The sequence below is a fragment of the Mercenaria mercenaria genome, unplaced genomic scaffold, assembly GCF_021730395.1.
Source record: "Mercenaria mercenaria strain notata unplaced genomic scaffold, MADL_Memer_1 contig_3090, whole genome shotgun sequence".
Lineage (NCBI taxonomy): Eukaryota > Metazoa > Mollusca > Bivalvia > Venerida > Veneridae > Mercenaria > Mercenaria mercenaria.
The window spans coordinates 15,636-37,251 of NW_026461198.1; the positions used below are offsets into that span (position 1 = coordinate 15,636).

Here is a 21,616-nt window from a genome sequence, read left to right on the forward strand (position 1 = left end):
AAAGGAAAATCTTTTGTTTGGGATAGAGGCTGTATTTCTCAATTGATCTTTCTGAGAGTAAGTCAGAATGGTTGCTTTGAGGAAATCTAGGTAGAATTTGAATATGGATCATCTAGGGTCAAAAAGTAGGTCACTAGGAGAAATCAAAGAAAAACCTTGTGTATGAGATAGAGGCTGTATTTTTCAACTGATCTTCATGAAATTTTGTCAGAATGATAGCCTTGATGATATCTAGGTCAAGTTTGAATATGGGTCATTAGTGTTAAAAAACTATGTCGCTAGATCATGAAATTTGGTCAGAATGATAGCCTTGATGAAATGTAGGTCAAGTTCGAATATTGGTCATCTGGGGTCAAAAACTAGGTCACTAGGTCAAATCAAAGAAAATACTTGTTTATACTCAAGTTTTTTGCTCCAATTTTAATGATAATTGGTCAGAATATTTTTTTCCATGAAATAACTAGGTCAAACATGTTTACACTGTTATTGTGTGTTTCTCAGGTGAGGGATCTAGGGCCATCTTGGCCCTCTTGTTTGGTCAAAGTTTTTGTTTAATTCAAATATAATTCTATTACCATCACAGCTATTGACTTGCAACTTAAAATAGTTATTCATTATCAAAGTCTACACCAGGAGAAACAATCCCCATAACTGATTTGAATTTTGATGGAGTTATGCCCCTTTTTGACTTGGAATTTTTGGTTAAAGTTTTTGATAAAGTCAGATATCTCTGTTACTATCAAAGCTATTGACTTGAAACTTAAAATAGTTATTTACTATCATGGTCTACATTGGGAGAAACAATCCCCATAACTCTTAATTTGAATTTTGGCAGACTTATGCCCCTTTTTGATTTAGAATTTTTCGTTAAAGGTTTTTATAAAGTCAAATATCTCTGTAATTGTCAAAGCTATTGACTTGATACTTAAAATAGTTATTTACTATCAAAGTTTACACCAGGAGAAACAATCCCAATAATTAATAACTCTGATTTGAATTTTGACAGTGTTATGCTCGTTTTTAACTTGGAAAAAGTTTTTTCTGGCAAAGCTCTAATTCAGAGTCAAGCACTGAGAAAAGTCTAGCGCACTGTCTTATGGACAGCTCTTGTTACACAGTCAATTTATTGTAAAAATTCTTTACAGACATTTATAGCTGTTTTGATACTGACCGTTAAAGGCAGGCAGTTCTGGTTCAGATTGGAAACTTGGTCATCTGGGTTAAGAAATAGATCATGACTGTAAGCTGGTTGTTATATAATTTTCTAGATGCATAAAACTAAACAGCTTAATTATTTCCTTTTACTCAAGTATTTTTCCATTACAGACTTTGACAAAAATGATATAACCACTACAGAACCTGGAGCCAACACAGATGGATCCATAAGTGTCACCACAGGATGTGTTTTATCTGCTACTGATCTAACAGTCACATGGTATAAAATTGAGGTAGGTTGATGATTCTTAAATTATTGAGAGATATTAAGAAATTAATAAAATCTTTTCCATTATATTCTCAAAATGGTACATAACAATGAAAAGACTTAAAGCTCACCTGAATAATACATTATTACATACTCGTTTCTATTCCCCGTTAAGTTACACTGGTACCGGAAACGTCAATATTTTTCCATACACTGTCGCCTGAATTTCATATCGGGTGCATGACGTAATCCAGTGTGTGTTGTGCACTATTTTTTTCTATTTAGTTCAGTGTTGTCAATTCTATTAAGGCTGTTGAACATATTTATGATATTTACATAATATTAATACGTGTAGATGCGTATGTAATAAAAAGGTTATTATCTTTGCATTGGGAAATATGCACTCGTTCTTCAGTGGAAGAATATTGCGCTCCTAAAGTTGAGCAATATTTCCGCTGAAGAACTCATGCATATTTCCCGATACAAAGCTAATAACCTATAATTATAGGAGTCAGCAGTTATGATAACTTATAATAAGTGTCCTTCTTTGTCTGTCAGCTGTCTGTCAACATTTTCTTCAAATGATAGTGCTCTGTGATATATAATTTATAATGCAATATATTTACTCTCAAAATCATGTTTACATGTACATGTATTTAAGGCTATAGCAAAATATTTTGCAAAACCCACATGTAGTTGAATTCTGAGCTAAATTAAACTTGTAAAATTTATTCAGACAAATATTTCAAGATTTGCTTTTGAGAAAATAGATCTTATGCGGACTTGTTTCTGGCGCAAATAGTCTGTTCCATAGCAGATTTGCAAACATAAGACCCAGTGTTTTTCATTTACTTTCAGAATAGTTTAGAAACAGACTATACTTCAGATCGACCAAGCCCAGTTTATTCTACTGCAAGATCAACATGCACACGGAATTGTCATACTGAGGAAGATAAAAAGGTCACAAGTGGATTCACACATACGGAATATACAGGTTCAGATTATGTAGAAGTTGAGTACAAGGTTACTATTTCCCACAGTTCATACTCAGGCAGCATGGACCAATTTACATGGACCTCGGCGAAATACAGACTTAAAGGTAAATTTTTGTATTGTGGACTGTTTGTTATACCCCCACAAAACTTAGTTTGGTTGGTGGGGGGGGGGGGAGGGGGTATATACAATTGAGCTTGTCTATTAGTTTGTTGGTTTTCATGGTTTCTGGATGATAACTTATAAAAGGCTTGACCGATTTAAATAATTTTTGATACACAGGTGTAACATCAGAAAATACAGGTCAGTTTGGACTTTTGGGTCAGTAAGTCAAAGGTAGAGGTCACAGTGACCCTGAACAGTTAAATGGTTTCTAGATGATAACTTGAGAACCATGGGCCTAGGATCATAAATTTGGTACACAGGTGTAACATCATGCAATAGAGGTCAAGTTTGATTTTGAGGTCAGTAGGTCAGAGGTCAAGGTCACAGTGACTCAGAACAGTTTCGGGGTGATAACATGAGAACGCGTGTCGTGTATCTAGGATCATATTTTTTTTACACAGGTGTAACATGGTAGAATACAGGTCAAGTTCGACTTTGAGATTAGTAGATCAAAGGTCAAGGTCACAATGACACAAAACAGTTAAACGGTTTCCGGATGATAACTTGAGAACGCTTGGGCCTAGGATCATAAAAATAGGGAAGATGGTTATGACCAGCAGATAATTCCTAATGATTCGGAGGTCAGTAGGTCACAGGTCAAGGTCATAGTGACCCTGAACATTTAAACAGTTTTCGGACAATAACTTCAGAACCCTTTGGACAAGGATCACGAAACATAATAGGGAGGTTGGTCATGACCAGCAGATGACCTCTATTGATTTTGTGTTCCAAAGGTCAAAGGTCAGAGTTACACATACATTTAAACCTTTTCCAGACAATAACTTGAGAGCACTTGGGCCGAGGGTCATGAAATTTAATAGGGAGGTTAATCATGACCAGCAGATGACCTGTATTGATTTTGAAGTCAGTAGGTCAAAGGTCAAGGAAGTTCATCTTTGACATTGGCTTAGTTCTGTGACAAGGCTATATTGTTGGGGCATAATTTGTCACACCTTTGACAATTCAAGTTGAAAACTGTAGGTTTTTAGCTCACCTGAGCACAGTGCTCAAGATGAGGTATTATGACCAATCATTGTCCGGCGTGTGTCGACGTGCATCGTCCTTCGTGCTTTGTGCTTCAACATTTGCCTCATGAACACTCTAGAGGCCACAGTTTTGATCCAATCTATGTAAAACTTGGTCAGAATGTTTTTCTTGATGATCTTTTTAGGTCAGGTTCTAAACTGGGTCATGTTGGGTCAAAAACTAGGTAACTAGGTCAGATCAAAGGAAAAGATTGTGAACACTCTAGAGGCCACAGCTGTGACCCAATCTTTATGAAACTTAGTCAGAATGTTTGTCTTGATGATCTCTAGGTAAAGTTTGAACTGGGTCAGGTAGGGTCAGAAACTAGGTCACAAGGTCAAATCAAAGGAAAAGCTTGTGAACACTCTAGAGGGCACAGTTGTGACACAATCTTCATGTATCTTGATAAGAATTTTTGTCGTGATGATCTCTAGGTCAAGGTCCAAATTGGGTTATGTGGGTCCATAAACTAGGTCACAAGGTCAAATCAAAGGAAAAGATTGTGAACTCTCTAGAGGCCACAATCTTTATGAAACTTGGTCAGAATGATTGTCTTGATTAGCTTAAGGTCAGCTGCAAATCTGAGTTATGTAACATCAAAAACTAGGTCACCAGGTCAAATCAAACGAAATGATTGTAAACAATCTAGAGGCCACAGTTGTGACCCAGTCTTTATGTAACTTAGTCAAAATGTTTGTCTTGATGATCTCTAGGTCAAGTTTGAAACTGGATTATTTAGGTTCAAAAACTAGGTCACAAGGTCTAATCAAAGGAAAAGCTTGTGAACAATAAAGAGGGCACAGTTGTGACCCAATCTTCATGAAACTTGGTCAGAATATTTATCGTGATGATCTCTAGGTCAAGGTCCAAACTGGGTCATGTGGGATCAAAAACTAGGTCATTAGGTCAAATCAAATGTAAAGCATGTGAATACTCTAGAGGCCACAGTTGTGTCTCTATCTTCATGAAACTTGGTCAGAATGTTTGCCTTGATGATCTCTAGATCAATTTTGAAACTGGGTCATATGTGGTCAAAACTAGGTCATTAGGTCAAATCAAAGAAAAAGTTTGTGAACACTTTAGATGTTGCAGTTTTGAAATAATCTTTATTGTACCCCCCGACAACAAAGTTGTAAAGGGTGGGGGGTGTATACTGGATTCAGGTTGTCTGTCTGTCCATCCATCTGTCTGTGTGTCCGTCCGTAGACACAATCTTGTGCACACCATCTCTCCTCATCCCCTTGACTCAGTTTAATGAAACTTCACACAAGTAGTCAGTAACAACAGTAGTTGTGCATGGGGCATGTTAGGTTCTTTCAGAAAAAAAAATTGCAGAGTTACGGGACTTTGTTTTTTGTTACTATATACTATATACATAGACACAATCTTGTGCGCACCATCTCTCCTCATCCCCTTGACACAATTTAATGAAACTTCACACAAGTGATCATTAACAACAGTAGTTGTGCATGGGACATGTTAGGTTCTTTCAGAAAATTTTTTTGCACAGTTACGAGACTTTGTTTTTTTATGCCCCAGAAGGGAGGCATATTAGTTTTCAACTGTCCCTCCGTTCGTTTGTTAGTTCGTTAGTCACAACGTTAACTTTTTGCATGAAGGCACTTTACTCGTGAACCACTGCACCCAGGACCTTCAAACTTCACATGCTAATAGTACTTACTGAGTACACCACCCCTACTGACTTTGGGGTCACCAGGTCAAAGGTCAAGGTCACAGGGGCCAACGTTATCTTTTTGCATGAAGGCACTTTACTCGCGAACCACTGCACCCAGGACCTTCAAACTTATTGAGTACACCACCCCTACTAACTTTGGAGTCACCAGGTCAAAGGTCAAGGTCACAGGGGCCAACATTAACTTTTTGCATGAAGGCACTTTACTCGCGAACCATTGCACCCAGGACCTTCAAATTCACCTGCTGATAGTACTTATTGTGTACACCACTCCTACTGACCGTTGGGTCACCAGGTTAAAGGTCAAGGTCACAGGGGCTAACATTAACTTTTTGCATGAAGGCACTTTACTCGTGAACCACTTCACCCAGGACCTTCAAACTTTACACGCTGATAGTATTTTATGAGTACACCAACCCTATTGACTTTGGAGTCACCAGGTCAAAGGTCAAGGTCACAGGGGCCAACGTTAACTTTTTGCATGAAGGCACCTTACTCGCGAACCACTGCACCCAGGACCTTCAAGCTTCACATGCTGATAGTACTTATTGAGTACACCACCCCTACTGACTTAGGGTCACCAGGTCAAAGTCACAGGGGCCAACGTTAACTTTTTGCATGAAGGCACTTTACTCGCGAACCACTTCACCCAGGACCTTCAAACTTCACATGCTGATAGTACTTATTGAGTACACCACCCCTACTGACTTTGGGGTCACCAGGTCAAAGGTCTAGGTGCTGCGGGGGCATTTGTCACCATTAGTGACAGCTCTTGTTCCAAAATTTATATCCCTAAATACTAGCATTCATATACTTATGCATGAATTGATGACTTCACATTTTCATTAGTTAAAAATATTTGCATTAAAAATTTCTGAAAATACACAAGTGGCCGCAATTTTGGCTTGCCCATTGTTTTGGCGTGCCCGTTAGGTGGAAATCTGCTATATTATCTTTAACCAAGATGATCAGACTGCAAACAACAAAATTGACTTGAGGTGGCATGCCAATTTCCAATAATTACTGGCCATTTTATCGTAACAAAAAGACGATGACACCTTTGGTCATTGGTTTGAATTGAGAAGCTCATGTCATTTTGTTGTTTTCAAATATTAACAATTATCAATAAATTTCCGAACAATTATTTCACTTCCAATTCCACTGCGAAAAATGTGTTAACTGATTTTAACATCTCAAAGTAATTTGAATAAACACACCTACTTCATTAAATCAGATGTCATCATCGCACATCAGATATACAACTTCTGTTGTCTGCCGGCGGTTCTATTAACTTCAGCGTCACGTGTCTGTCATTGGTGGTTGATTCCTTGTCTGTTGCTACAGACACGGCATACAATTTAGCAACCTGTTACATACAATTTTAAACATGACTTTGGGACTGAACGCTGACCGTCTAATGCAGGCCGTTTTTAAACTTTGTGAGGCAATTTGGACAGCAGGTGACAGCTGAATAAAAGTATATGATGGAGGGAATTTCATCGGGAGCATTTCAAACTGACCATTAACATCAGGTGACTGCTGATTGAAGGTGACCGTATAGGCAGGTTAGATTGTGTAACAAAAAATGCAGGAATATAGATGACAATCACCGTGAACTGCTCGGTGGATTTTCATTAAACATTGTCCCTAGCATCCTTGCCATACATAATTATATTCAGTTTCAAATTGTCAGTTTTAGGTTAATGTCCTAGGGCCACTTTGACTGTCTTGCTTTCAGTGTAAGGACGAAATATCTTATCTGGTGCAATATTTTCATGAGAACATTGAAGATTTAGTTGTAAAAATAGAGGATATTTGTTTGTTTCAGTGTCAGTTCGAAATATATTTACCGAGTGAACACTATAATGCAATATTTTCACGAGTGGCGCAGCCACGGGTGAAATATATTTCAATCTTACACTGAACCAAATAAATATTCTATTTATTTTATGCATTTTCAATGTTTTTAACCAAATTATATTCAGTTTGTCAACATCATGTGCATTGCATCATAACATCATAATGTCGTGACGTCAGGATGCTGTGTAGAAAAACAGTTAAACTTTAAATAGTTTTATTACGATTCCTGATTTCTTTTACATTTCATTATGATAAAATGTAAATATTTATGATCCATTTTAGCTCACATGTCACAAAGTGACAAGGTGAGCTTTTGTGATCGCGTGTCGTCCGTCTTCTGTGTGTCAGTCCGTCCGTAAACTTTTGCTTGTGACCAGAGGTCACATTTTTCATGAGATCTTTATGAAAGTTGGTCAGAATGTTCATCTTGATGATATCTAGATCAAGTTCAAAACTGGGTCACATGTGGTCCAAAACTAGGTCAGTAGGTCTAAAAATAGATAAACCTTGTGACCTCTCTAGAGGCCATACTTTTCAACAGATCTTCATGAAAATTGGTCAGAATGTTCACCTCTAGGTCAGTTTCGAAACTGGGTGACGTGCCATCAAAAACTAGGTCAGTAGGTCAAATAATAAAAAAAACCTTGTGACCTCTCTAGAGGCCATATTTTTCATGGGATCTGTATGAAAGTTGGTCTGAATGTTCATCTTGATGATATCTAAGTCAAGTTCGAAACCGGGTCAACTGCGGTCAAAAACTAGGTCAGTAGGTCTAAAAATAGAAAAACCTTGTGACCTCTCTAGAGGCCATACTTTTCAATGGATCTTCATGAAAATTGGTCAGAATGTTCACCTTGTTGATATCTAGGTCAGGTTCGAAACTGGGTCATGTGCCATCAAAAACTAGGTCAGTAGGTCAAATAATAAAAAACCTTGTGACCTTTCTAGAGGTGATATTTTTCTTGGGATCTGTATGAAAGTTAGTCTGAGTGTTCATTTTGATGATATCTAGGTCATGTTCGAAAACAGGTCAACTGCGGTCAAAAACTAGGTCAGTAGGTCTAAAAATAGAAAAACCTTGTGACATCTCTAGAGGCCATACTTTTCAATGGATCTTCATGAAAATTGGTCAGAATGTTCACCTTGATGATATCTAGATCAAGTTCCAAACTGGGTCACATGCCTTCAAAAACTAGGTCAGTATGTCAAATAATAGAAAAACCTGGTGACCTCTCTAGAGGCCATATTTTTCAATGGATTTTCATGAAAATTAGTCAGAATTTTTATCTTGATGATATCTAGGTAAAGCTCAACACTTGGTCACATGAGCTCAAAAACTAGGTCACTATGTCAAATAATAGAAAAAACGACGTCGTACTCGGTTCAAAACTGGGTCATGTTGGGACAGGTGAGCGATTCAGGACCATCATTGTCCTCTTGTTATTATCTTATACATCTTTACCTTCACTGAAGAATATTTTGTAAGGAATTTAATATCATTTGTAATTCATATCATTTCGCATTCAAATGTAGTTTCGTACCAGTGAAAAATAAAAAATGATATTTTCACTGTTTGAAACAGTGAAAATATCAATTTTATTTCACTGATAAATTTCAGTATGTCACAAAAGAGCATAAAATAAATGAAGTATATTTATGTTTCACTATTACATTACTAGATATATTTCACTATTGTTTTATTAATAGTTTGCAGATAAACTTGTAATAAATGCAGAGAAACAGCATTGCTAAAGATGACAAGCTAGATAACTATGAGCCTAGTTGTTCAGGCCATACCACATTTGATCTTTAAGTACTACTAGAATTTAATCAATTTTATCTACAGAGCAGTATGCATGTTTTATTAACCAGGTTTTCAACGAAAACCTGAGTTATTAGATTGGGGTAGATGTCGGTCGGGCGGGCGGGCGGCGGCGTCAAACTGGTGTTTCCGGTCAATAACTTTTGTTTCGGTAAAGATATTTGAATAAAACTTGGTATGTATGTAGCTTATATCAAGACAAAGGCTGGGATTGATTTTGGGGTTTCTGGGGTCAAGGTCAAGGTCACTGTTACTTAAAATAGAAAAAGGGTTTCCGGTCAATAACTTAACTTAGGAATGAGCTATCATGATGAAACTTGGTGTATAGAAAACTTATATAAAGTTGTAGCTTGGGATTGATTTTGGGGTTTTTGGGGTCAAGGTCAAGGTCATTGTTACTAAAAATAGGGTTAGGGTTAGCATATCTTCTACATGCATGGAGGGATTTTGATGAAAGTTGGCACAATTGTTCACCATCATGAGACGGAGTGTCATGCACAAGAACCAGGTCCCTAGGTCTAAGGTCAAGGTCACACTTAGAGGTCAAAGGAAAGAAGAATGAAAACTTTGTCCGGAGCATATCTTCTTCATGCATAGAGGGATTTTGATGTAACTTGGCGCAATTATACACCATCATGAGACGAAGTGTCTTGCGCAGTTCCCTTCTTTAGAATTACTTCCCTTTGTTGTTACTATAAATAGCTTATATTGTAACTTTTTCATTACTAGACGTAGGGAAAAATCGAGACCACTTTTCTGTAGTACAACATGCATGTTACATCCAATTTTGAGGTGTATTTTGACCAATCTCTACCTGGTAAGGATTTCTGTGTGGACTTACAATTTTTTTTTTTGTATTTTTTTTTTTTTTTTTTTTTTTTTTTTTTTAAAGATTAACTTCCCTTAGTTGTTACTATAAATAACTTATATTGTAACTTTTTTATAATTGACCGTAGGGAAAAACCAAGACCACTTTTCTGTGGTACAACATAGTTGTTACTTTCTAATTTTAGGTGTATTTTAAGGTATCTCTACCTGGTAAGGAGTTTTTTTGTGGACTTAGAAAAACAAAAGAATTACAATGATTACTAAACAACCACAAAATTAAAATTACATCTGCAAATACAGGTGCTAGAGTAAAGAAATTTGCTGTGACGGGCGTATATTGTGACATTCTGGCACTCTTGTTTATTCTTATGAAAAGTGTTGAAAACCTGCTTTCGTGGCATTGCCGCGTTTCTTGTTGCTTTTTGATAACCACTATTATATTGTATTACAATAAGGCTTAGAATTACATGAATCACAGAAAAAGGAGTTATTACAAAATTTTATGGCATGGCAAACTAAAAGTACATATTATACAATTAGCGACTTTTTCATAGGTTGATATCAGGATTTATCAACCCGAAAAGAGTTATATTCGCCGAGCCAAAGGCTCGGCGAATATAACTTTTTGAGGGTTGATAAATCCTGATCGGTGAATATAACATTTTGAGGGTTGATAAATCCTGATATCAACCTATGAAAAAGTCAATAATTGTTTTATTGCATGAATAAATGTATAGTCAGTCTTGTTATTACAACTGTATCTTTAATAAAGAAATAAGGAATAAATTTAGACCAAATCAGGTTGATACTGGTTTTCCAAGCACCTACTTCGATCTATTTTTATTTTTGTACTATTTATAACCCAAGATAGGTTGATATGATATGTACTTGTTACTTTTCAAACCGTTTTCAGCCAATCAGAGAAATAATAGAATACAGTCATGTAATAATATAGTTTCTTATTCAATTGTTTGTAAGTTTTTGTACCTCTGATGAACAGAGGCAGTTCAATGAGACTTTATTATTTTACTAGGTTTCATTCAGTGCTTCCAAATGCTGAATAAACTTCAGTTGGACAGGAGTGAAAACTGAATATTTTACTGTTCTAAGGGCTGGCATCATTTGCATGTCACTTAACAGTAAACAGAGTTTTATCATTTTCCATTTAGCTTCTTCAACGTTTACTACACCTTCAACTTCAGCATCTTCCACCACTAGTACAGTACCTACTAGTACCTCTACAACACCTACATCTACTACTTCAACTTCAGTTTCTAAATCCACAACTACAACACACACAACTACTTCAGCTATCAGCACAATGTCATCCACAAGTTCAACAACAAAAGCTAAATCTGAAACCACAACACGTTCAGCTGATAGCTCTAGCAGTGAAACTGTAGTGATAATTGTTGCATCTGTTGTTGGAGGATTGTTTTTTGTGGGGATAGTGATTGCAATTATTATGATGCTGCTCTCACAACAGAAGAGGAGGAAGCATGTTTCAAAAGGAATCCACACACATGTAGAGAATAAAAATACCTGGCAATATCAGAGATCAAAGTCTCCAAGCTCACTAGGACATCTTAATCATGGTTACACATTTAATGGGAAGTCTTCAGGACATCGATTCAGACAGAACCCACACTTTGTCAGACAACCTAACAGACCTGTAACTGATCAATATCAGCCTTGGAATGGAAACTGCAGGCAAAATCGATATATTTACCCTGGTCTATCAGGCGGAAAACAGTACAGGAGTGGATATGTTGTTCAAGATAGGAGAGTAAATAAAGCACCTAATGATTATAATGCAGGCAATTTAAGGCAACAATATTACAGCCATCCACATAACCCACAAAGATCTTATGCTAGGAATCCTAATAGGGAAACATTGCAAACAGAAGATCAAAACTATGTTGCAGCTGATTATTCTATTTATTGGTGAATATTATATATTCAGGATAACATTAATTTTGCTGCAACCTGGTACAATAATAACCTCACTTGGATTTGAGTATTTTAGGTAGATTTGTTTAACTGTTTGTTTGAATATTTAACATAAAGTATGCCTTAGAATATAACAGTTTTCCCCATTTTCAATAAAAACCTCTTGTTAAGGGATGGAACTATTTTGGCAATTGCATCAATCATTTATACATGATATTGTTTTTGCCCTGTCCGTCCGTCCGTCCATCCGTACATCACACTTCATTTCCGAGCAATTACTGGAGAACCATTTGACCTAGAACCTTCAAACGTTATAGGGTTGTAGGGCTGCTGGAGTAGACGACCCCTATTGTTTTTGGGGTCACTCTGTCAAAGGTCAAGGTCACAGGGGCCTGAAGGTCATGAAGAGTAGATGACCCCTATTGATTTTGGGGTCACTCCGTCAAAGGTCAAGGTCACAGGGGCCTGAACATTGAAAACCATTTCCGATCAATAACTAGAGAACCACTTGACCCAGAATGTTGAAACTTTAGGATGATTGGTCATGAAGAGTAGAAGACCCCTAATGATTTTTGGGTCACTCCGTCAAAGGTCAAGGTCACAGGGGCCTGAACATTGAAAACCATTTCCGATCAATAACTAGAGAACCACTTGACCCAGAATGTTGAAACTTCATAGGATGATTGGTCATGTAGAGTAGATGACCCCTATTGTTTTTGGGATAACTCTGTCAAAGGTCAAGGTCACAGGGGCCTGAACATTGAAAACCATTTCCAATCAATAACTTTAGTACCACTTGACCCAGAATGTTGAAACTTCATAGGATGATTGTACATGCAAAGTAGATGACCCCTATTGATTTTGGATTCTGTTAAAGGTCAAGGTCACAGGGGCCTGAACATTGAAAACTATTTCCGGTCAGTAACTTGAGAACCACTCGACCCAGAATGTTGAAACTTCATAGGATGATTGTTTATGCAGAATAAATGACCCCTATTGTTTTTGGGGTCACTCCGTTAAAGGTCATGGTCACAGGGGCCTGAACATTGATAACCATTTCCGATCAATAACTTCAGAACCTCTTGATCCAGAATGTTGAAACTTCATAGGATGATTGAACATGCAGAGTAGATGACCCCTATCGATTTTGGGGTCACTCTGTTAAAGGTCAAGGTCACAGGAGCCTGAACATGGAAAACAATTTCCGATCAATAGCTTGAGAACCACTTGACCCAGAATGTTGAAACTTCGTAAGATGATTGAACATGCAGAGTAGATGACTCCTATTGATTTTGGGGTCAGTCTATTAAAGGGCCTGGTCATGTAGAATCATTTCTGGAAAATAACTTGAGAACCACTTGACCTAGAATGTTGAAACTTAATAGGATGATTGGACATGCAGAGTAGATGACCCCTATTTATTTTGAGGTCACTTGATCAAAGGTCAAGGTCACAGGAGCCTGAACAGTGACTTGAGAACCACTAGGCCAATAGTGTTGAAATTTAGCAGGATGACTGGACATGCCAAGTAGATGATCCCTATTGCAGTCAGCCATCAGTGTCTCTTTGACTTTCGCTCCTGACCCCTATTGACTTCTTGCCTGTAGGACTTTGCATTGGGGGAGACATGTGCTTTTTTACAAAAGCAATTTCTAGTTATTATCTGTTTTTATGTCCCCAGCATCTACTGATGCAGGAGGTATATAGTGATTGGCCTGTCCATTTGCTCGTCCATCCATCCATACAAGGTTAACCAAATGGGACCGTGTCTAGCATCAATACCCCATACTAGAATGACTTGATACTAATGCAGATGTAACCTGTGACCATCTTCAGACCTGACCTCAGTTTGACCTTGACCTTGAACTTGACTTGTTTTGGACTTTGATTGCTTTGTATCGACAAGGATGCAACAGGGGGCATCAAGCGTTTATTGAATGCAGCTCCTTGTTTAGTTCATTACAGTAGAATGAATTAAGCAGTAGAAACCAACCAGTAAATGTAATACTATTTATCCAAAGTGTGAACTACACACCTTATTTTTTTATACTGCATGGACACTTTTCATCGGCATTTTGGCACTTTCAGAAAAAGAAATTGTTCTCTTTCTCATTTGGACCAATTTACGTTATCGCAAATTTCTATGATATGATATGTTCATACATATTTCATGTGTTTATAAGTATATTAGTAAGAAAAACGAGTTTTTCTGCATTGGCCAGCATAATAATAGTAGATTCTTGGTAGTCTAAACTGTTCTATAAAATCAGCTCTGTTCTTGTATGTTGATTTTACTCAGTTTTAAAGATAATGTGATTCTGTTTTAATGTTATGAGTTATATAATGATATGAGGTTCTGAAATTCTAGGAATTTGGTTATTTTTTTTTTATGTATAAATGTATATTATAACTTGACACAAAGTTTAAAAAAAACAAAAAAAACGTTTGTTTGTGCAGTAACTGCTCTTTATTTTCAAGGTTAAGAATGAGAAAAGATTTTTAAGAAACTCCTTTGATATACATGTTAAACATTTATTCATTCATTCTGTCAATGGAAAATCCTGAATAACGAAAATGCCAATTTTTTCCTTTGTCGAATAATGTTCAGCATTTTCCTGCGCACATTCTCTCCAAATCTGGGGTCAATTAGCCAATGGGAAAGGGGTGAAACATGAAGAAATAAAAAATACAGAATAACAAGATAGATAGAAAATGCCAAATGAATTCACAGATTTGAAAAAAGCTGAATAGTGAATTTTAACATTTCCTTAAGTTACAAGGGTCTTTTCAATAGTCAAGCATGTAGCACATCCAAATACCATTCAGCATTGCTAGTATGGATGTTCTGTGGTGTTTACTTCTGCGGTAATTGATCTGAAAAAATTCTTTATTCGGTACTTCATGTTTGATTTGGAAAAGGCAGGAAACACTAAAAATTAGCTTTTTTGCCTCTCCTGAAAACCAGTTTATATTTTTCGGGAATGATTGATAGACACCGTCGATATCGAGAGCTATCCTACTCATGTCGGTGTCTTTCCGCATCCCCACCTTGGTTAAAATTTTTTTTATATTTTCTCTTTTTAGCTCACCTGATCACTCGATGTCCGGCGTCTGTTGTCTGTTGTCATTTAGCTTGTGTATGCGATAGAGGCTGTATTTTTCGACTGATCTTCATGAAATTTTGTCAGAATGATCACCTTGAAGAAATCTAGGCCGAGTTTGAAAATGGGTCTTCCGGGGTCAAAAACTAAGTCACTAGGTCAAATCAAGGAAAAACCTTGTGTATGCGATAGAGGCTGTATTTTTCAATTGATCTTCATGAATATTGGTCAGAATGATTACCTTGATGAAATCTAGGCCGAGTTCGATGAAATCTAGGCAGAGTTAGAAAACAGGTCATCTGGGGTCAAAAACTAGGTCACCAGGTCAAATCAAGGATAAACCTTGTGTATGCGATAGAGGCTGTATTTTTCAACAGATCTTTGGGGTCAAAAACTAGGTCACTAGGTCAAATTAAGGAAAAACCTTGTGTATGCGATAGAGGCTGTATTTTTCAATTGGTCTTCTTGAGTATTGGTCAGAATGATAACCTTGATGAAATCTAGGCAGAGTTTGAAAATGGGTCATCTAGGGACAAAAACTAGGTCACTAGGTCAAATCAAGGAAAAACCTTGTGTATGCGATAGAGGCTGTATTTTTCAATTGATGTTCATGAATATTGGTCAGAATGATTACCTTGATGAAATCTAGGCAGATTTTGAAAATGGGTCATCCGGGGTCAAAAACTAGGTCACTAGGTCAAATCAAGGAAAAACCTTGTGTATGCTATAAAGGCTGTATTTTTATGCCCCCGAAGGGAGGCATATAGTTTTTGAACCGTCTGTCAGTCTGTCGGTCTGTCAGTCTGTCCGCAATTTTCGTGTCCGGTCCGTATCTTTGTCATCGATGGATGGATTTTCAAATAACTTGGCATGAATGTGTACCACAGTAAGACGACGTGTGGCGCGCAAGACCCAGGTCCGTAGCTCAAAGGTCAAGGTCACACTTAGACGTTAAAGGATAGTGCATTGATGGGTGTGTCCGGTCCATATCTTTGTCATCGATGGATGGATTTTCAAATAACTTGGCTTGAATGTGTACCACAGTAAGACGACGTGTCGCGCGCAAGACCCAGGTCCGTAGCTCAAAGGTCAAGGTCACACTTAGACGTTAAAGGATAGTGCATTGATGGGTGTGTCCGGTCCATATCTTTGTCATCCATGGATGGATTTTCAAATAACTTGGCATGAATGTGTACCACAGTAAGACGACGTGTCGCGCGCAAGACCCAGGTCCGTAGTTCAAAGGTCAAGGTCACACTTAGACGTTAAAAGATAGTGCATTGATGGGCGTGTCCGGTCCATATCTTTGTCATCGATGGATGGATTTTGAAATAACTTGGCATGAATGTGTACCACAGTAAGACGACGTGTCGCGCGCAAAATCCAGGTCCGTAGCTCAAAGGTCCTAAACTCTAACATCGGCCATAACTATTCATTCAAAGTGCCATCGGGGGCATGTGTCATCCTATGGAGACAGCTCTTGTTCAATAGATCTTCATGAATATTGGTCAGAATGATTATTTTGATCAAATCTAGGCCAAGTTCGAAAATGGGTCTAGGGTCAAAAACTACGTCACTAGGTCAAATCAAGGAAAAACCTTGTGTATGCGATAGAGGCTGTAGTTTTCAATAATTATTGATCTTCATGAATAATGGTCAGAATAATGGTCAAAATGATAACCTTGATGAAATCTAGGCCGAGTTTGAAAATGAGTCATCTGGGGTCAAAAACTAGGTCACTAGGTCAAATCAAAGAAAAACCTTGTGTATGCGATAGAGGCTGTATTTTTCAATTGATCTTCATGAATATTGGTCAGAATGATAACCTTGATGAAATCTAGGCTGCGAAAATGGGTCATCTGGGGTCAAAAACTAGTTCACTAGGTCATATCTAAGAAAATACTTGTTTAAACTCAAGAGACCACATTTTTAGTCCAATCTGAATGAAAATTGACCAAAATGTTTGTTTTCATGAAATCACTAGGTTAAACATGTTTACACTGTTATAGTGTGTTTCTCAGGTGAACGACTTATTGGCCCTCTTGTTTATCCTCATCACTGTAATTTCCTGATGGATTTGCTATAGTTATTCATCCTCAACACCCACATCATATGGCACAAGGGTCATAACTCTCACATCAATATTCCATGAATTATCCACCTTTTTACTTAGAATTTCAGGCTGAAAGTTTTGATGCACTTTCTCTCTTTCTCAGTTATTCCTAAAATAATGGATTTTTTCTGAGTCAGTCATGAGAGGGGAAACAAACAATATTTTATTTTAAGTCTTAGATTGCATCTTTAAAACATTTACTTTACAAAAAGGGGCTGTGATTGAACAAACAATATGTAGATACCAGATGTCCATCTCTGGCAAAGCATTTCAAAAATAAAAGTCACATGTTAACAGTATATGAATAGCCTTATTGATGCACAATTTTTCTACTGTTAATATATGCGCAGATCAAGTGGAAAAAGTAGTTTTTATGAAAGAATCATGATTAAACCTTGATTGTGAAACATGCTCCAAGAATTTGAAAAAAATACTTGCATTATCTTAATGCCTGGTGTCTGGTGTAATTTCAGGGTCTGCAACCACCAGCTCTACCAACACATACACCAGCTCCACCAACACCACATCCACCAGCTCCTACAACATCAACAGCTACAAACCTACAACTACTGCTAAAACTACATGTGATAATACTTGTATTATTATTATAGGAGTATGTCTATTTGTTATACTTCTTGCCTTATTCTTTGCCTGCTACTTGCTTAGACGTAGGAGAAATAATAAAAAGAAAAAAGACAACTCTAAAGTAAACAATTCAAATCAATCCTATGATAATGACATGAACCGTTCAGACATTGTTATGACTTTTGATACAAGTGGTGGAAACTCTGGTTATGGAGAAAATAATAGAGTTTGAGAGTGCAAGAAAACGAAGGCTTGTTAATGTTGTAAGAAAAACATTCAATATTGCCTTATATGAAATTGCCACAGTATAATAAGAAGGTATCTCTGCTGAACAGAATAAATATATAATACACTTATTGCTACTTGTTGATCATTAAATGAAATTCTAAAAAGGATATATTTTGAGTAGTATTATGTGGATAGAGATTACTTACATTAGTTTATACAAATGCTTTGAAAACAAGAGAAATTTTAGATAAAGGTGCTCAAGGTAACCTAGTATGCTCATTAAACATCCTGCATCCTCTGTCTGGAGTCATTTCTGTAGGACAACATCTCTTAAACCATTTCATTGAAGAGGAAACTTGTTCATAGTGCAGCTTGGTTGCACATATGGGTCACATGTGCTAAAAATGTTCAAACAAAATTTGAACAGCAGATGTGATATCAAAATAACTTTGCATAAATCTTCCTTGTTCAACCCACTACAAAGATTTTTTAATTATTCTACCGTCATCCTACGAATATAACGCACATTTTTTACCGAGATTCTGGCCTCGAAGGACCGATGCGTCCTATATATGGGGATAGAAAAAGACCAAACATTTCCCCTGACTCAAAAATTAAGACAATTGATCTTTGTTTACACTGCGTACCTTTAAATTGAAGAGAATTCAAGGGGAGTAAATACAATTGACTCGGGCATAGCTAATAGCCGGTAACGATACCAATGCCATGCTTTGTAGTACATTACATAAGCAATGATTTGGTTAGTATTAGATACACCTAAGTAGATATGTAAGTAGATATACATGAACATTTGCTGTGATAAACATTTTAGGTCTGTTAATGGAATGTTTTATTAGATTATGAAAGAGTAAAAAATAAACATATCTTACAGACTAGTTTTCCAAAATAAAAATCTAGAGTAGATACCCCGCTCACTATGCAATTTAAATCTGTGAATACACTCACTGTAGTAATGCTTTTAAAGCTATTAGCACTGTCTAGAACTGGTAAACTGAACACTTATTAACTTTCAAATGAACCCTCTAACAAGTCAGACTCATTTTCACTCATGATAATCTTCGACCAGGTTGACTAGTAATGTTTTTAAAGTGCAACACTTTTGCAACACATTTTTAATTGAACAATAACCTTCAAAACACTTGAAACAGCCAACATTCCAACAATAACATATTTCCAATGGTTCGCGAGAACCGATTATTTGTTATGTAAGTTACATCTTAGTCTCGTAACTTTTTAGCTCACCTGAGCAGAAAGTGCTTAGGGTGAGCTATTGTGATCGCTCACCGTCCGGCGTCCGGCCACACTTTCCTTTTAACAACATCTCCTCCTAAACAACCAGGCCAATTTTGATGAAACTTCACAGGGATGTTCCATGGATGGTCCTCTTTAAAAATTATTCAAAGAATTGAATTCCATACTGAACTCTGGTTGCCATGGCAACCGGAAGGAAAAACTTTAAAAATCTTCTTCTCAAAAACCAGAAGCCCTAGAGCTAAGATATTTGGTGTGAAGCATTGCCTAGTGGACCTCTACCAAGTTTGTTCAAATCATGACCTGGGGTCAAAATTGACCCCGCCCCAGGGGTCACTTGATTTTACATAGGAAAATCTTAAAAAATCTTCTTGTCAAAAACCAGAAGCCCTAGAGCTTAGATATTTGACATGTAGCATTGCCTAGTAAACCTCTACTAAAATAGTTCAAATCATGACCCCGGGGTCAAAATTGACCCCGCCCTAGGGGTCACTTGATTTTACTTATGAAAATTTTCTAAAAATAAAAAACAGAAGGCTAAGAGCTTAGATATTTCACATGTAGCATGGCCAAGTGGACCTCTACAACATTTGTTCAGATCATGACCCCCGGGGTCAAAATTGACCCCGCCCCAGGGGTCACTTGATTTTACATATGAAAATCTTCAAAATTTTTCTAAAAATAAACCAGAAGGCCTAGATCTTAGATATTTGACATGTAGCATTGCCTAGTAGACCTCTACAAAATTTGTTCAAATCATGACCACCAGGGTCAAATTGGCTCCTCCCCATGGGGTTACTTGATTGTACATAGAAATATCTTCAAAATTTTCTAAAAAAAACCCAGAAGGCCTAGAGCTTAGATATTTGACATGTAGCATTGCCTAGTGGACCTCTACAAAATTTGTTCAAATCTTGACCCCCCGAGGTCAAAATTGACCTTGCCCCAGGTGTCACTTCATTTTTCATAGATTTTTATAGGAAAATCTTCCAATTTTTTAAAAAAATAAATAAGAAGGCCTAGAGCTTAGATATTTGACATGTAGCATTGCCTAGTGGACCGCTACAAACTTTGTTCAAATCATGACCCCCAGGGTCAAATTCACCCCACCCCAGGGGTCACTAGATTTTACATAGGAAAATCATCAAAAAATTTCTAAAAATAAACCAGAAGGCATAGAGCTTAGATATTTGACATGTAGCATTGCCTAGTGGACCTTACAAAATTTGATCAAATCATGACCCCAGATTCAAATTGACCCCGCACCATGGGGTTACTTGATTGTACATAGAAAAATCTTCAAAAATTTTCTAAAAATAATCCAGAAGGCCTAGAGCTTAGATATTTGACATGTAGCATTGCCTAGTGGACCTCTACAAAATTTGTTCAAATCATGACCCCCGGGGTCATATTGACCCCGCCCCATTGGTTCACTTGATTTTACATAGGAAAATCGTCAAAATTTTTCTTAAAATAAACCAGAAGGCCTAGAGCATAGATATTTGACTTTTAGCATTGCCTAGGTTAATTTTGATGTATTTTCACTATATCTCAGTTACTACTGAATGGATTTGATTCAGACTTAACATAGATGTTCCACCTCATCACCCACATCATGTGACACAAGGTGCATAACTCTGACACCAATTTTTCTTGAATTGTGTCCCCTTTTACCTAGAATTTAAGGTTAATTTTGATGTATTTTCACTATATCTCATTCTGATTGGCTTAGAGCCAAAGGGAAGTAATGTTTTTTTAACTTTTGTACTGAGTTTCTTCCCCTTAAATTCCAGGAATTAGTCTATTTTTAGAAATCCTATTTTTAGATTTTCAATATTTTAGGTATTTTTCTAACTTTTTTTATTATAAGTCCTATGTAAAAAGTAAATACATTTTTCTGTGAAAACATGGGTCGGTAAGACACTTTTTTATATTCACTTTTAGTGTATCTCTAATATTATATGTGGAAGCCCAGGATGAAGTACTCCAAAGACTAAGTATTTTTAAGATTTCTTATGGCTGCCATTCATCTGTGACAAGACCGTATGGTGGGGGTATGAGTCACTCCTGTGACAGTTCTAGTTATTATTGGCCGTAGGGAAAAACCGAGACCACTTTCCTGTGGTACAACATGGATGGTACCTCCAATTTATAAGTGTATTTTGACATATCTGTACCTTTAAGAAAATTTCAACTATATTTTCTCATGATTCTTTTGATTGATCTTGATTATGATTTTTTGACCTTCTTGTCCTTAAATGCAATGATGACAGGTGAGCGATATAGGGCCATTATGACCCTCTTGTTTATCTCAAAGAAATGTGAGAATATCAAAATTTAAGAAAGTCATCCATAATGATTATCCTTATGTTCATAGCATAAAACTGGATTTTGTTCAAATAGGTCTTTGCTGTCTGAAAATTCCAGCAAGTTCAGATTTTTGTTGCTTCATTAATTTGGCCTTATTTGCTTTATTTATTATCCTTTGTTGAATATCTTCGGGTTATACTTTGAAAAATTGTAAAATGAATTTTAGTGTTAAGTTTTCAAATTATGT

General features: G+C 36.8%; 1 protein-coding gene across 1 annotated transcript; it reads left to right on the plus strand.

Moving 5' to 3' along the window:
- Nucleotides 1-1,326: 1,326 nt before the first annotated feature.
- LOC128552726 (uncharacterized) lies at nucleotides 1,327-17,954 on the plus strand (the record flags this gene model as incomplete). Its single annotated transcript, XM_053533774.1, has 3 exons — nucleotides 1,327-1,448; nucleotides 2,282-2,522; nucleotides 10,980-17,954. Coding segments are annotated over 3 exons (1,142 nt in total), but the record flags the coding sequence as incomplete, so codon positions are not given.
- Between the last annotated feature and the right edge of the window lie 3,662 nt (nucleotides 17,955-21,616).